Source organism: Melozone crissalis, unplaced genomic scaffold (assembly GCF_028551555.1).
Source record: "Melozone crissalis strain CALT ecotype California unplaced genomic scaffold, PUWL_Pcris_2 ptg000007l_1, whole genome shotgun sequence".
NCBI classification, from domain to species: Eukaryota; Metazoa; Chordata; class Aves; order Passeriformes; family Passerellidae; genus Melozone; species Melozone crissalis.
In genome coordinates, this window is record NW_026535785.1 from 16,026,473 (window position 1) to 16,042,534 (window position 16,062).

At 44.7% G+C, this 16,062-nt stretch overlaps 2 protein-coding genes across 3 annotated transcripts in view; one reads left to right on the forward strand and one right to left on the reverse strand.

The window, feature by feature from the left end:
• The first annotated feature begins 8,315 nt into the window (after positions 1 to 8,315).
• PDCD5 (programmed cell death 5) lies at positions 8,316 to 13,151 on the forward strand. The gene is made up of 6 exons (XM_054296380.1): positions 8,316 to 8,409; positions 9,900 to 9,940; positions 11,031 to 11,092; positions 11,524 to 11,615; positions 11,851 to 11,922; positions 12,201 to 13,151. Exons 1-6 carry the CDS (start codon positions 8,344 to 8,346, stop codon positions 12,246 to 12,248), a joined length of 381 nt encoding a protein of 126 aa, XP_054152355.1. The 5' UTR covers positions 8,316 to 8,343; the 3' UTR covers positions 12,249 to 13,151.
• A 1,165-nt stretch (positions 13,152 to 14,316) lies between these two features.
• The window catches only part of ANKRD27 (ankyrin repeat domain 27), a 54,366-nt gene continuing 52,620 nt past the window's right edge, over positions 14,317 to 16,062 (reverse strand). For both annotated transcript variants that reach the window (XM_054296223.1, XM_054296222.1), the window contains one exon: positions 14,317 to 15,546. In XM_054296223.1, coding sequence (XP_054152198.1) covers positions 15,250 to 15,546 — 297 coding nt within the window. In that variant the 3' untranslated portion in view covers positions 14,317 to 15,249. The remainder of the gene's footprint in view (positions 15,547 to 16,062) is intronic.

Below are 16,062 nucleotides of genomic sequence, written 5' to 3' on the forward strand. Positions count from 1 at the left end.
CCCTACCTTTCTGCCATGGATCTTGATGTGCTCTGAGAGTTCTGTCATTGTCCTGGTGTGAGGGTTGCTGTCCTGTCTCATTGGGTGGGTTCCAGTCTGGTGTCACTGTCAGGGTTGCTGTGTTGTGCTGCTCTTGGGGGAAAGGCTGTTCTTAGGGGGGCTGGCTGGGCTGGGGGGTGCTGCACCTGTACCCTGACTTGCCCCCTAAGCTGTTCCCTGCAGCCCTGATCTCCAGTGCACTGCCCAGCCCTCAAGCCCTCTCCCTTTACCCCTCAAGCCCTCCCTCTGCCCCTCAGGCTCTGTCACCCTCAAGCCCCCCCTGTGCCCCTCAAGGCCCCTCTCAGCTGCCCCTCAGCTCCTGTGTGTCACCCTTAATCCCTCTCCTTTGCCCCTCAGCCCCAGCTTCTCAGTGTCACCCTCCAGCTGCCCCTGCCACCCTCAGCATCTCTGTGTGTCACCCACTGTCCCCTCTCCCTGCTCCTCCCTCAGCTCCCAGCCTCTGCCCCCCTCAAACCCCCACAGTGCTCCTCAAGCTGCCCCTCAGCCTCTGTCATGCCATGAAAGGACTCTAAAAAACCCTATCAATGCCCTAAAAAAGCTCTAGTTTTCAAAGTGTCCTAAACGCCCCACAAAAACCTAAAAAGAGCCTCAAAATACACTAAAAATATGTTTTTAGTGTATTTAGTGTCTAATACACTAAAAAAAAAAAGTAGGGAGATACTAAATACACTAAAAATATGTTTTTTAGTGTATTTAGTGTCTCCCTACTTTTAAAAAGCCCTTAAAACACCCCTAAAAATCCCCAAAGAACCTTTAAAAAATCTCTAAAGAGTCCTAAAAGAGTTCTGAGAATACACCTAAAATCTTTCAAATGCCCTGATAAGACCCTAAAAAAGCTTAAAAATTCCCTCAAAAATCCTAGAATACCCTAGTCCTCAAAAAGCCCTAAAAACTTTTAAGTAGTCCTAAAAAAAGCCCCAAGAACACCCAAACCCAACCCTAACAATTCCAATTAGTAGTAAGACAGCCCTTAAAACATCCTAAAATTTATATTAAAAGCCCTAAAGGTATCCTAAACATTCCAAGAGAATTCCTAAAAAATTCCTGGAAAAAAAAACCCTTAAAATATCCTAAAAAATCCCTGAAAAAACCCTAAAAAAATCCCCTAAAAAACTGCTTAACCCTTACCTGTAACTCTGTGGCCTCCAAACATCATCTCTACCTATTAATTGGGGTAACTGCCTGCCCCTGCTGGGAGGGTTCTGGGGCTGTCCCACCATTAGGGTGGAACCTGTACCCTAACCCTACCTGGTACCCAGTGTCCTTTGCACCCCTAACCCTCAGTGTCAGCTCTCCACCTGTAACTGGCCCCCATCTTTGCCTCTCAGCCTGCAATGTCTGTGTGGCACCCCAAAGCTCCTGTTTGGGTGCCCACATGCTGCTGCAGGGGGTCATTGGTGGGGGTGAGGAAAGAGAGAGGAGGCAGAGGTGACTTGGATTTCAGAACCCCAGCAGACAGCCAGGCACTTAGCAGCGCAGGAAAGTGAACACAAACTCCAGCCTTTTTCCCTGGCAAACAAAACTCACCAGGCCAGGTTCCTAATGGCAGATTGCAGGAGCCATGAGGCACATTCAAACCAGCCTGACTTGGCTCTGGTGCCATCTTGGGTCTGGGAGGCACCTGCGCGATGCGGGATTTCAGGAGCCAGCCAGTCACTCCAGGCCACAAGGCCCTGAACACCAACATTGACCCTTTTCCCTGGGAAACAAAACTCACCAAACCAGGTTCCTGAGGGCAGATTGCAGGAGCCACAAGGCACTTTCAAATCAGCCTGAGTTGGCACTGGTGCCACCTTGGGTTTTTGAGGCATCCTGTGCAATGCGGAATTTCAGGAGCCAGCCGGCCACTCTGGGCCACAGACACCTGATCACCAATGCTGGCCCTTTTCCCTGGGAAACAAAACTCACCAAACCAGGTTCCTGAGGGCAGATTGCAGGAGCCACTTGGTACTGTCAAACCTGCCCGAGTTGGCACTGGTGCCACCTTGGGTTTTGAGGCATCCTGTACAATGCAGAATTTCAGGTGCCAGCTGGCCACTCATTCTAAGGCTGGTTCCAATCAAAACGCTGTGGTGGAAGCCATGTTGTGGCAAGTTTTTGTTCCCCATGAGATGCCTTTCTCAGCTGCAGTATGCCTGGGGCTCTGGGTTTTCTGGTTTCAAATCCTAACCCTAGCTGGAACCCTAACTCTAGGCGGCAAACACTGCTTTAGTCTAAGGTTGATTCCCAGGAAAAAGCTGTGGAGGGAGCCATGTTGCGACAGTTTTGTGTTCCCCTTGGGATGCCTTTTTCAGCTGCAGTGTGCCTGGGACTCTGGGCTTTGTGGTTTTCATAACCCTAACCCTAGACCATAGGCAGAGCAGTAAAAGCAGCCTTTGATATGAATGTGTACTGATAAAAGTTGAAGGCTATCATTCTACCTCTTGTTTAGTGCTGTTGGAAATAAGTGCAGGTGAAGCAGGGCTCAGGCAGCGGATCCTTGCTTTTCTCACAACACACTCAGGATATTCCATTCTGTCTGACTCCACTCCTCTCTCCCATAACAGCTCTCAGCATTGTGGAAGAGCCAAAGCTCTGCAAGGTCAGCTGAGGTGTGACTTCTCAGCACACCTTGACTTCAGCAAAGGCAAATGACAAAAGCAAAACGTGAGCAAGCACTTCTTTTTACCCCAGTCTCACCTTTTCTCTCCCTGTTCTAGTCTTTCAATCACCCCCTCTAGCTTTCTGTGCAATCTGCCCTCCATTTATTCCTCTGTCTCTCTTTTTATCTCATTGAAACAGCAGCTAAAAGGGGAAACAGTGAGATAAAGTGGGAAACTTCAATATCAATGTGCTTCTTTTATCCCATGGTCTCCTAAATAAATAATTGAAACCAATCGTGTTGCAGACCTTTTAAAGCAGACATTTTTCCATAGGCTACAGCAAAATTTCATAGTTGGAATGCAATAAATACTTAACAGTGAAAACAAAAATAACCTAGTGCATCTCATACCTGTGTCATTTCCAAAAATAAGTAAAAACCAGCACTAGTTCATGTCTGTTACTACCAGGAGAGAACTGCTGGCTTAGTGCATCTCTTTTTTACACAGTAATATCTTTTAATAGAGCAATGCTTCAAATTAATGTAGTTTAAAGAATATGGAAGGGTTAATTTCAGATGATTTTGATTTTTTTTAAAGCAAAAGTAATTCTTGTGGACAACAAGGGCACACTTCCACATCTATATGTAGGGACAGGTATAAAACTCCTAAATGAACACTTCTTTAAAACTGAGAGTATCTAATTGTACTAGATATCTATGTACTAGATCTATGTGTATCTGTGTACTACTAGTGTATCTATGTACTACTAGATCTGTGTACTACATCAAATAAAATAATACTACTGGAAACAGCAACTGCTTTCCTTTTAACTTAGAGGGATAATTCCAAATTGTCAATTCCCTGTAATTCATAGTTCAAATGTTTTGGGGAGCTGGGAAACGTGTTTCAGAACAAGCAACGTACAGCTGCAAGGAGAGCTAAGGAAGAAAGACAATTCTGATCTCTTACAGGCAGTGCTGAACCTGCTCAGCTGAATGCAATGGTTCTAAACTGTTAATACAGTTACAGCTTTCCCATTCAAGTTAATTCCTACTCTGAACCTGAAATATGGGGAAAAAGTCTTTAAGAAGGGACAGTAAAGCAATGCAGTCAACATTCCTCATTAACCAAACCAACAAACAAGTGACTAAGTGATTAATCCTATTGGAATTTAACAATATAGTAAATATTGTCAGAGGAAAATATCACAATTCCAAAAGAAAACCAGGAACTGGCTTAAGCCACAGCCCAGTCTCACTTCATGTATGTGCTGATAATGCAGAGTTCCTGTTTCATTTGCTTTGCTGTGCTCCAGCCCATTACACACAGCTGCTTCCCATGGGACAAGTACAACACACAGAAGGAGAATTAACAACCTGAAGTATAAGATTTTAGCCAAAAAATTCAAAGGCTTTAATGTTCTATTTCTTATTAATGCAACAAAAACCTCAAACCAGATGTTTCTAAAAAATTAGGATGTCAGAGCACATATCTATATAGCAATAGAAATCCCATTAATGGCTTCAGCCAGGTTAAAATAACTATGGACAGCTGTGTAGCAGAGCAAATCCATGAGTGATGACAAAACTAAAATAGGAAATATGCACATATATATATATATATATATATATGTATATATATATATAGTTATTTCAGTGGACTGAAAATCACACATGAACTCAAGTAGTTTGCAGGTTGCACTTAAACCCCAATTCAGTTCCTGCTGAAATCTGTAAGATACAATCACAGCTTCTGTATCCACTTTAAATATATATATATAAAATATATAAATATATATATATATATATAGCATAAGGAAACACCTGAATGTGCTCCTCACATCTGATGGCAATATATGGATTATGTTCCAAAAAAAACATTTGCTATTTAGTCTTTGAAAATAAATGTAATTTTAAAGTCTGTCAATAAAACTGTAAAGAGTAATATTTTTCCTTTTCTCACTCCTGTCTTTTACAATCTGAGATCTCTTCACACATGGACATCATTCTATTTCCAAATCCATTCTACTCTATTTTGCTATTATTGCATACAACTCTTTGTAAAGCCATGATCCAGCCTGGGCACAATGATTCTCAGGACACATTTATTTATTTATTAGAGCCCACTGCTGAGGCACCATTCAGAGTGTTGCAACGTAAATAATCCTTCTCTGCATTGGTGTGTTTGTTTATGGGACAATGGAAATGAAAGGGGAAATCTTCTATGGCTTCAGTAAGATTTGGAACAGGCACAGTGTTATTGCATAATTACTAATTAGATGCTTTAAAACCACTGTTAATTATTGAATATTGTAATTTCTACTCTTGCTGTAAATTTTTCTTAATTTCTTTCTCATCAAATACAATTCAATTTTCTTTTTTTTTAACATTACTTTTCTTATAGTATCTTCAGCTTCTGTAAGGTGGAAAAATCTTGCAATGTTTATTTTGAAGACATTGCAATGTCTGCCAATTTTTATAGCAATGTTTCTGTTAATAATTTTTCTTAAAATTTTAATTTAGGCCAGAGATGACTAAGCAAGGATTTCATCAAGTGAGGATTTCCAGTGTATCTTCCAAGCAGAAGTGCCAAACACAGAGTGTGCAGAGTGCTGTCACAACCATCAAGATTTTGCTTTATTTACAATTGCTTGAGGAATGGGACATTTTGTTCATGACTTTTTTCATGCATTCTGTTATGACTCCAATATGGTGTCATTCCAAGGGTGATAACAATGTCAGTGTGAGCATTACTTAAATAAAGACACCATTTATAGTGATTAAAACCTGGGGGAAAAATCAGCAGCTTTTCTTGATCCCTCTAGTGTTTGAAATTGGGCCTCAAAGGACTTGTGAAGGATCCTGCTTATTGAAAGTGATCTCCTGGAGATTTTCACATATCTCAAGTAGTCCTGAGAACTGTGCTGAATTACTAATCTACACATAGGGCATTATTACTTGCAGACCAATACATACTGAGCATTTTTGACAGCTGACATTCCTAAATAATACAGAGTATAAGTTTAAAAAATAGAAGAAACAGTCATTTTAAAGCATCTCTTTTCTGTTTATCATCCTTCATCAATACAAATGACAGAATTCTGTGGATATATCAAAAATGTTGAGAATTTTCAGGAATCCACTATTTCTGCATTACAGCTAAAGGTCCTGAACAGAATAAATGGTTCAACTGACTCTGAAAAGCCTTGGTCCAGCCTTCCATGCTTGTGCAGTTAGAGCTGCCCTGTTTGCAGAGGGAATGATCTGTACCTGGGAGCAGCTGAAAAACAAACCAGGCATCTGAGGAGCCAAAAACAACACACAGCTTAAAGCACTGTTGCCTCCAGATTTCTTTAATGAACCAAAAACTCTTTTGCTCCCTGAGCCTCACATCGTAATTGGCAATAACTACGACACCTTCTCAAAACACAAAAACTCATCAGCTGCCAGCTCCCTGCTAATAAACTCACCCAGAACAACTTATTAAGACATAACCTTTAAGTGTGTGAGCAAACAATATGCAGTGAAAGCCGCAACACAAATGTCTATAAAGCGAGATGAAGTATTAGGATTACTGCAGCTTTCTCTGAGCGAAGCCCAGCATATGGTGGCATAATGGAGCATGAATTTACAGCAGCAGAGATGTACGATATAGATTAAAGCTTCATCTGGGAGAACATACTGCGCGGCAAAAACAAAACAAAACAAAAAAAAACCAACAACAACAACAAAAAAAAAAAAACCCAGAACAAAAAACACCTAACAAAAAACCCCCCAAAATAACCCAAACAATTTCTTGTTTTGTTTTCTGGTTTAACGATGAGCACCTTTATTGTTGTGTAGAACAAGGGCTCCCTCTGCTGCCCAAGGGGAAGGACAAACCAAATCCTACCTTCTGAACCGCTAAATAGCCGAAACACCCCAGATTTTCAATCGGTCTGAACATGCTTCTCAGAACACGAGGGTGGATGCGAGGGTTTCAGGCAGGACGGATGGGCTCCTGTGGTCCATCTGGAAGGTGCGACATGGAAAAATCCAAAATAAATTAACTCCACTCTGCTAATTTTGTCTGCATTCGCTGCCAAAGTTGTTAAAGAAGTAAGCACTTGACACATTTTGTTACTGTTTAAAACTAGACTAGAAATACTTGGTAAAAAAATATTTATTTTCCCTGTGGTAAGGGAGCTGTGGCTTATTCATCCTTACAGAGCAGCTTTTGGGGTTTTTCTTCAGGCAAATTAAATCTTAAAGTACGAATGGAAAACCTATAGCCTGTAATAAGAGTGTGACCAATCAACAACAAAGGCTGAAATTTGAGGTGTGGAAGTTCCTTTTTAAACGTGATTGAAGCTATTAAATGAGAGTGCCAGTAATAGCTGCATTGCTATTTTGACGCTATTAAAGTGTCTTTGTACCCAGTCTGATGAAGGCCAGTACCTTTGTCAGCTTTTTGGGGGAGTGCGGGGTTTTTTTTTCTATTTGATTCCAGAGACAGGGCTGTGGCTGCAGGTCAGGATTTAGTCCCCATTGCAGACTGTGGACCGAGCTGCGGAGAGGGGGGCTCAGCACAACGAGGCATTTTTGGGGACCCCCAGAAAGCAGAGCAGAGCTGGGGGCAGCGCCACTCGCTGCTGCTCCCGTGGGATGATCCACCGAATCGCGTCCCCACTGCTTTTTAGGGGAAGTCGGAGGGCCCGTGGCAGACTCAGAGCCCAGGTCACCACCAGTCCATGGTGAGATTTGTAGCAGTCACTGGCAAAAAGGGACACGGCAGAGCCTCGGTGTTCCAGCAGCCCAGCAGGACCGTGCCCGTCTCGCTGTTCCCTCACACACTCCGGGATGGCGCCGTCCAGCTGTGCCCTCCCACACAGCGCACTCCGTGCTGGCCCCGCTGTGCCCTCCCACACAGCGCACTCCGGGCTGGTCCCGTCCCGCTGTGCCCTCACACACAGCGCACTCCCGGCTGGTCCCGTTCTGCTGTGCCCTCACACACAGCGCACTCCCGGCTGGCCCCGCTGTGCCCTCACACACAGCGCACTCCGGACCGGTCCCGCTGTGCCCTCACACACAGCGCACTCCGGGCTGGTCCCGTCCCGCTGTGCCCTCACACACAGCGCACTCCCGGCTGGTCCCGTTCTGCTGTGCCCTCACACACAGCGCACTCCGGACCGGTCCCGCTGTTCCCTCACACACAGCGCACTCCGGGCTGGCCCCGTCCCGGTCCCGCCGGCAGCTCAGGAAGGGCAAGGAGCTGCTGGAGAGGATCCAGCAGAGACCATAAAGATGAGGAAGGATCTGGAGCATCTTTGTGATGAGGAGGGACTGTGACACGTGAGCCTGGGGAAGAGTGAGAGGGATCTCACCAGTCCATACGACATGGGGCCAGGCTCTGTTCAGTGGAGCCCAGAGACAGGGCGAGAAGCAATACCGGTGATCTAAAACACAGATCCCACATCAGTATGAGGAAGAGCTTCTTTACACTGCGGGTGGCAGAGCTGCCAGAGAGGTGTGGAGACCCCCTCTCTGTCTGGACACATCCCAAACACACCCGGACGTGTCCCTGTGTCCCCTGTTCCAGTGACCCGGCCCTGCTCCGCGGGCTCGAGCATAGGCGGTGGATTGGCTTCGCCTGGCGAGGGCGCGGCAGGACGGGACGGCGTTCGGCGGTGGATTGGCAGCGCCTGGAGCGGGCGGCCTCAGCCATGGCGGACGAGGAGCTGGAGGCGCTGCGGCAGCGGCGGCTGGGCGAGATCAGGGCCGAGCACGGGGTGAGGGAACGGGGGGATCAGGGCCGAGCACGGGGTGAGGGGACGGGCGAGATCAGGGCCGAGCACGGGGTGAGGGGACGGCGGGATCGGGGTCGAGCACGGGCTGAAGGGACGGGGGGATCGGGGTCGAGCACGGGGTGAGGGGGCGGGGGGATCAGGGCCGAGCACGGGCTGAGGCAGCGCCTGCCCCTCCGCCCGCAGCGCTTTCGGCGCCTCTCGGGGGCCGGAGGGGAAGAGCAGGGGCGGGTGCGAGGCCGGGGGAAGCGGGAAGAGGCCCGGCCGTGCCCGAGCTTTGGCTGGAAGCGGCGCCGAGCGCAGCCCCGGCCCCGCCGCCTCCCTCCGCCCCTGCCCCGGGAGGTTCGGTATAGGAACGTGCCCGCCCCCGACCACTCACTGTTCCATGGATTGCCTCCCTAGCCTTTCCAGCCATGTCAGTTTTCAGAGCTGAATCACAGAATCACAGAATTGTTAGGGCTGTAAGGAACTTCTAGAAATCATCCAGTCCAGCTCTCAGCAGGGCAGGGTCACCTGGAGCAGCTGACACAGGAGCATGTCCAGGTGGGTTTGGAATGTCTCCAGAGACGGAGACTCCACTCCCTCCCTGGGCTGCTGCTCCAGTGCTCTGCCACCCTCCCTGGAAAGAAGTTCTTCCTCGTGTTGAAGTAAAACTTGTGTTTTAGTTTATGGCCACTGCTCCTTGTCCTCTGCTGGGCACCACTGAAAGGAGTTGGACACCATCCTCTGATACAATCCATGTATGGATTTATATGAAGTGTCAATTTTGTTGTTCCTGTGAAGGAACTCTGCCTCCAGCCATCCCCATTTCCTGTCCGTGTGGTTTTCCATCCTTTCACACCTTTAATTGTTACCTGTAACATCTGAGGTGTTGATTCCATATAAAGTTCAGTTTTTTTTGGTTTTTTGTTACTTGTTTCTAAAAAGTCACCAGTAATAGCGACTTGGAAATTTGCCCCATTTTGTTTTTCATATGTATTAGTGTTTAATGCAGGAACCAGCTCTTGTAGAACCCCCTCATTAACTTTTCATTGGTTTCAGGAATTAAACCTGATGATCCTTGTGGGTTCTTCCAGCTCAGGATATTCCATGATTCTGTGATTCTGGGATTTCAGCTGCCATGCTGAGAATGTGTTCTGTTTCATTTTACTTATCCTTAACTTACTCCAATGGGTCTGTAATGCTTCTGTCCCTTTCCTGGGCTCTGGGCAGCCTGTTACCCTGGAGCCAAGGGAAGGCTCTCCCTGCCCCAGCCCCAGGAGCAGCTCCCCCACTGCTGCCAGGACTGGCTGTGAGGAGAGCAGAGGGTGGCACATTTATGTGCTAGGGCAGCAGATTCCCATTTCCAGGATCTCATCCATGGGCAGCAGGTTTAGCAGGCAGCTTTATCTTCCATCAACACTGCTGGAATATTTGAACTTTCTGTCCTGTGTGGAATGACTCTGGGTTGTGATATTTGCTCTGATCTCCTTCAGGATCCTTCTGCTGATCCATCACAACAGGAAGCAAAGCAGAGGTATGAATGACACTGTTGAATTTTGGTCTTGCATCTCATCATCTTTAACTATTTGTTTTGTTGCTGGGAGAACCACCCCCAAAGGAGCTGAAATGGATCAAAGATCTGCTGCAGGTGTGGCTGCCATGCCATGCCCACAGTGCCTGAGCCCTGCTGGGGTGGGAGGGCTGATGAGGAAGCAGCAGCAGCTCATGTCCCTTGGCCCTTGTGTGAGTTCAGTGACCTCCTGAGCTGCAGGGATGCAGCAGGGTGCCCTGGGGAGCATCACCCCTGCCACTGTCACCTTGGCTCCTCAGGGCTGGTGGGAGTTTATCATCCAAGTCCTGCAGGCTGGCAGAGCTCCTCCCAAACCGGTGCTTTTGGTCAGTGCTGAGTTTGGGTCGGGTTTGGCTGCTATTGCAGGGGGAAGAGCCTTTCCCAGTTGATTGGATTTTTCTGGGATACTATTCCACTTAAAAAGCTGAAGCAAAATTATTTTTCTGGAAGCTCAGTGGGGGAACAGTTCAGTATTTGTGCTAAGGGGAAAATTGTAAACAGGTGTGTGAAGAGCTGACTGTGCACAGTCCAAGCCTGTATGAACTAAACTTTCATAAACTAAAGCTGCAGTTTTGCAGATATTTATATCAAATATTATAAATATGTGGAGACTTAGTGAAGTCTCCATGTGAAAGTTCTAAATACACAAATGAGCTTTGCTTTGGATTTGGAATTGCATGGACAATTCCTTGTGCCTATTCTACCATGGAGTGAATTCCACATGGATAAATGCAGGCTCTAAAGGGTAGCACAGCTTTTGTCTTTTAAAATGTCATCATGAGCAGTGAGAAGGTGTAAGGATGAAACTCCACCTTGATTTCTTGGAAGATGTTCCAGCTGTGTAATTCAGTGATGGGAAATGGGAAATGTCCATAAGGAAAGGACATTCCCAGGACAGGAAATGCTGTAAAAGCTATCATGTAAATGAGAGGTTTGAAGTGACCTCAAGAAGCACTTCCATGAATCAAAAATCTTCTGTGCTTTGCTGTTCTGTGCATGTTATTTCAGGTGTTTGAAATCCCACTTTTCATGTGTGCCTCACTTTCCCTTACAGAGAGGCAGAGATAAGGAATACTATTTTAGCTCAAGTTCTTGATCAAGCAGCTCGTGCAAGATGTGAGTATCCAAGTAACTTCCTCATAAAAAATACTCAGCTAAGTGACTCCTCAGAAGTGTTGTACAGAGGCCAGACTAGAAAAATACTGCTTTTGCTGAGAAGATAAAACTTGCAGCTTTTCAGTTGGTTAATCAGTGATTAGCAGGGAGAGGCTGATGAGTATCTGAATATGTTCATGTTTTGGGTTTTATTTAAATTAGTAGAAGGAATTATATGGAGAGTCAAAGTTGTTTAATGAGGAGCAAATATTTAAAAGTAAGAAATGTAACTGTCTTGTACCTGGCATAAATGAAAATGCCTTTTTCAATTTATTTCATGACCCTGGCATGAAGAAGATTGTTTCCTAGGGACATGTGTCACTTTTTTGTTACTAGTGAAGGTACTGGAGAATGTTCTAACCCCAAATGAACAGAGCCTGTTTTTGTTGCAGTAAGCAATTTAGCACTTGTGAAACCAGACAAAGCAAAAGCAGTAGAGAATTATCTTATACAGATGGCAAGATTTGGACAGCTAGCTGGAAAGGTGAGTATGTTTCCTAATTCTTTCTCACATATATTTATTTTTAAACCAAATTAACTCTACAAAAATATGTTTATAATAGATATAAGTTAAATTAACTGTAAATAGCTCCTAAAGACTATTAAAATTCCTTTAAGGACTATGTAATTCCATCAAAAAGCTTTTGTAAGAAAAGAAATGGCAATTCAGTTTGATACTCTCAGAGTGTGTTTATCCACATTTTGTTTGACTTTCCTAGGTATCAGAACAAGGTTTGATAGAAATTCTTGAAAAAGTGAGTCAGCAAACAGAAAAGAAAACAACAGTGAAGGTGAGTTTTGTTTCCTAAATGTAACGTTGTATAAAGTAGAGCAGCAGAATTGCACTGTGGGACAGTTCAGGGTGGAAGTTTGGATTTGCACCTCCTGCCCTGCCCTGCTGGGTTCCATCAGAGCACTCTGGGGCCAGCCTGGTGTGTGCCAGCCTGGCCAGCTCTGCCCTGTGCCCTGTGCCAGGCAGGGCCTTCATTGCCACGGGCATGGACTGGGAAAGGCTTGTGCCAGCCTGCATCCACCATCACCCTTCAATTCTCACTTTATTTCATTCTAGTTCAACAGAAGGAAAGTCTTGGATTCTGATGAAGAGGATGATTATTAATACTACTGTAAGGCTGCCAAACAATAGCCTGGAAAATGCTGTTAGCAGGCAGAATGCAGGATCTGAAAATGTTTACGCTTCTTGACTTTTTTTTTATTATTATAAAAGGCCAACAAATAACTTGTAAAATAAATCTGAGAAGGGGGATTTTATAACTTCAAGTTTTGTAGTATAAGAGGCCTGAGCAGTGTGGGGTTCCCCATGGCTTCATTAGCATGAGTGTTTTGTTGCCCCTTCCTCACTGTAAGCTCTGCTTTCAGCCACTGCACACACTTAACTTGCTGTTACTGGAGAGTGCAAACCCAGGAGCCAGGTGAGACAGGGCACAGGCACTCAGAGTTAAAGTGTGTCCAGACTGGCACAGAAGTGTTGGAAAGGAGATTCCCTGAGCCCCTGAAGGATGCCTGCCCAGCAGCCACTGGCTCCCAAGGCCTTACTGGAAATTTAAAAATGAAGGCATCCAAATAGTGTTTGGCTCAGGGACTCCTGTCAGGCAGTCTGTGTAGAGAAACGTTACCAGCAAACAGCAGAACTGTTCCCCTGTCAGTTCCTGGGCTTTCACACAAAGCAAGTTACCTGTGTCACACACAGCACTGTTCACACACCTGCTATCGTGTATTCTTACAACTACCTCCACTTTTATCAGATGGCTGGAGACTTTCTTACCTGGAAAAAAAACACAGACCATTTTCCTAAACTCTGCAACTCCTGCATGCTTAAAGTGAAACTGAACTTGTGCTGTACTTTTATTCAAGAATATGGTTATGGAAATCAGTAGGATGAATACTGTAATGTGCTGATAAACTCTCCCACCACAACCCCCCTATCTGACATAATTTAACAGGATCGTGTATGATTCCAACTGCACTGTTTTTTGGAACAGAATAAACTGGTTTCAAGTGAGCACTAGTGGGTGTGTTTTTCATCTTGTCTGAATGTGGTTAAAATATGAAACATTTGTTATTTTTGTTTCATTTGGTTTAGACTGTGCACTTTGCTTCTCTGTGTTTGTGATTAGGATGCCTTAGCTTTAGTGATACCCTGAGTGTGCCAAATTTCTTCAGACTTACAACCCCTACTGAGTGAAGCCAAAGTTTGGTGAACTGATTTTTCTTATCTATATGGTTGAGAAATCTGAAGAATAATTCATTTAGTTAAATGCATGCTACAATAAAACACAAGCAAAATTCTCATTCTGTTATTTGGAAATCAGATTTATAATAGTCTCCTAGATCTTAAATATCTGGATTATTCTTGCCACAGGTAAGGACTAATGACTTACTCTGACTCATCTTTATAGTGTCACATGAAGGAAAAACCTGTTTTACCTCTTTCCTTTTGTGGCTTTTGACTTGTAATAGCTGAACATTTTTTTTAAAATTTGAACATAGAGCTAGAAAAGGAGGTTATGTGAAAATGCTGAGTTTCACTAACAGTTCTGTTTTGTACACCTCTATGCATAAAAATCTAATAAAATTATCTGTAAATGCAGGAGGAAGGAAAGTCCAGGAATAAACACAAGGTAAAGTCTTCAAATGCCTACAAAGCCAAGCAAGAAAATCTTTAATGGACTCAATGCTTGGACAAAAGCACTCAAAGGAAACAGCATTTTCAAGAGTTCGTTTACTAGTTTTTCTTTCCATCATTTGGCACAAATCCAAGGCACATCAGAAAATCAGATGAACTCATAAATTATTAGAAAAATAAACACATTACCCTCAAATCCAAATGTCATTTGACATTTTACCTCTTAGATTAAAAAGTTATCTGAAAAACCCAGCACTCTATCTTCCAGCTTTGTATTTTGCCAGGTAATTTACTAATACCACAGTTAAAAGAAAGAGAATTATGTATACAAATAGTTCATGAAATAAAATGTAAGCTGGATGTGATGAGCCAAGAATAAAAAAATCCTACACAGCAAAACCTGGCTTGTGCTATTTACAGATTGGCCTCCCATAACTGAACAGTAGAAAATGAACTTCAGATCTCAGCAGCCCCTGGGTGGTTCCCTCAGCTTTCAGTTCCTCAGTGATCCCCCCTGGCAATGGGGCAGGATCTGGCCTATTGCAGCCAGTGCTCACTGGGGTGAGAAGTACTTTCACAATGGCAATTTCACCTCTTTAATAGCAGCCCAGAGCAGGCTCTGGAGCAGTTTTGTCTGTGGATGTTGCCCAGGATCAGAATCATGAGTAATTGTGCATTTTTGCGTTACTTCCTTTGGAGGAGGGGAAAAGCAACTTAAATGCATGCTACAATAAAACACAAGCAGCACCTTGTGCTTCTGCTTTTTTATTATGCTGTGAACAGCAGGCCCAAAGTTGAGCTTTGTCAAGGGCTCTCCACTTTTCCCCAGTATCTTGGCTCCTCTGTAAGAACTTGATCTTGCAGCTCCAGTACAGGGGAGCGTTGCTGAGATATTAGCAAGGATCACATCCCTTCACATTGGTAATGCAGATGTTATGGACTGTTGTTTGCCCAGCTACTGAAATATACACAAATATACACTATAATGGTTGTAACATTACAATAAAAATAGAGACTTTCAATTACCTCTGGCAATAAATACCTTGTTATCCAATATATCGTTTTATATATATAAATATATTTATATTTAATTCTGAATGTAGTGATAAAAACTGAAAATGCAAAAATTATTCAAAGACTTTTAAAACAAAGTGGGTGGCTGAAAAATACAATACAGGGTTTCATTTGGTTTACTGTTACATAGAACTTTTTAATAATAATAGGAAAGTAATTTGCTGTCTTTACCCCATTCCATCCCTGTTAGTGAGATCAGTAATGATCTGGCTGTGTGGTCACCTCCAACACGAACAGAGGAGCCAGGCCCCAGGTGCCAGAACATTCCAGCTGTGCTGCAGAGCCTGCGCCTGCTCTGAGCTGGGGGTGTCAATGTCACCGACAGTAACACACAGTGAAGGGCCACTGAAATTCACAGCACCAGCTTCCTCAGCTCCGGGCTTCAGCTCCGTGCTTCCCTTCAGTGGTGAGAACCCGAGCCCTGCCAGTGCGGGGACTGCGGCACCGCTGGGGCCGCCGGGCTGCAGGAGCCGCCGGGGCTGTGGCAGGAGCCGCTGTCGCTGTCGCTGCCCTCTGCCGGCAGTGGCACAGTGACCGTGTGCCTGCGCTGCAGTAATTTACTCCGGGGAGGAGCTGCCGTGTCATCATCATCCTCCACAAACTCACCGCTGCACCCCGAGTCCGTGACCTGAGCTGTGCTCTGCTCCAGCATTCCAAAAGATTTCAATTTGCTTTTATCAAAGCTTTTAATAGCCATCTGTGAGGAGAGAGAAATGGTACGTTAAAAGCATCTGCTTTCTTAAGAAGGAACATTAATATATTGTTTCTTGAACATTATTATCACATGAATTTCATGACACTGAGAACACAGCCAAGGTTAAAATAGCATACTTTGTAAGAGAGTAATTCTATTTGGGCTACATTTGAGAAAACAAGAGGCCAGCCTGCCCCAGGCTACACACACATCAGTACCAGACCTGAAAACAGACATTCCAAAACTTATTTTCCCCTCACTATCCCAACAGCATCCCAGCTCTTCTAAACACCATTTGTAATGCAAGTCTCAATGCACTTGAAATTCACAGCCATTTCTTTTACTATTAAGAAAAATGGCAGTAGCAACAGACAGGGTGACCCAGGTACTGCTGAAGGCAAAGGCAGTTTTAGTGTTCCCTGCTTCCAGAGGTCACCTGTCAGGGTAGAGACACCCACCCTCCCCAGCCCCTTAGTGCCTCTTTCCGGTCATCCCACTATTCATATCTTCCATTTCCAC

Excerpts from the sequence above, each read along its gene's own strand:
- PDCD5 (XM_054296380.1), top strand. The coding sequence starts at position 8,344 with ATGGCGGACGAGGAGCTGGAGGCGCTGCGGCAGCGGCGGCTGGGCGAG. Across the intron at positions 8,410-9,899 it reads AGATCAGGGCCGAGCACGGG|GATCCTTCTGCTGATCCATC; the intron begins GTGAGGGAACGG and ends GATCTCCTTCAG. Across the intron at positions 11,093-11,523 it reads TCAAGCAGCTCGTGCAAGAT|TAAGCAATTTAGCACTTGTG; the intron begins GTGAGTATCCAA and ends TTTTTGTTGCAG.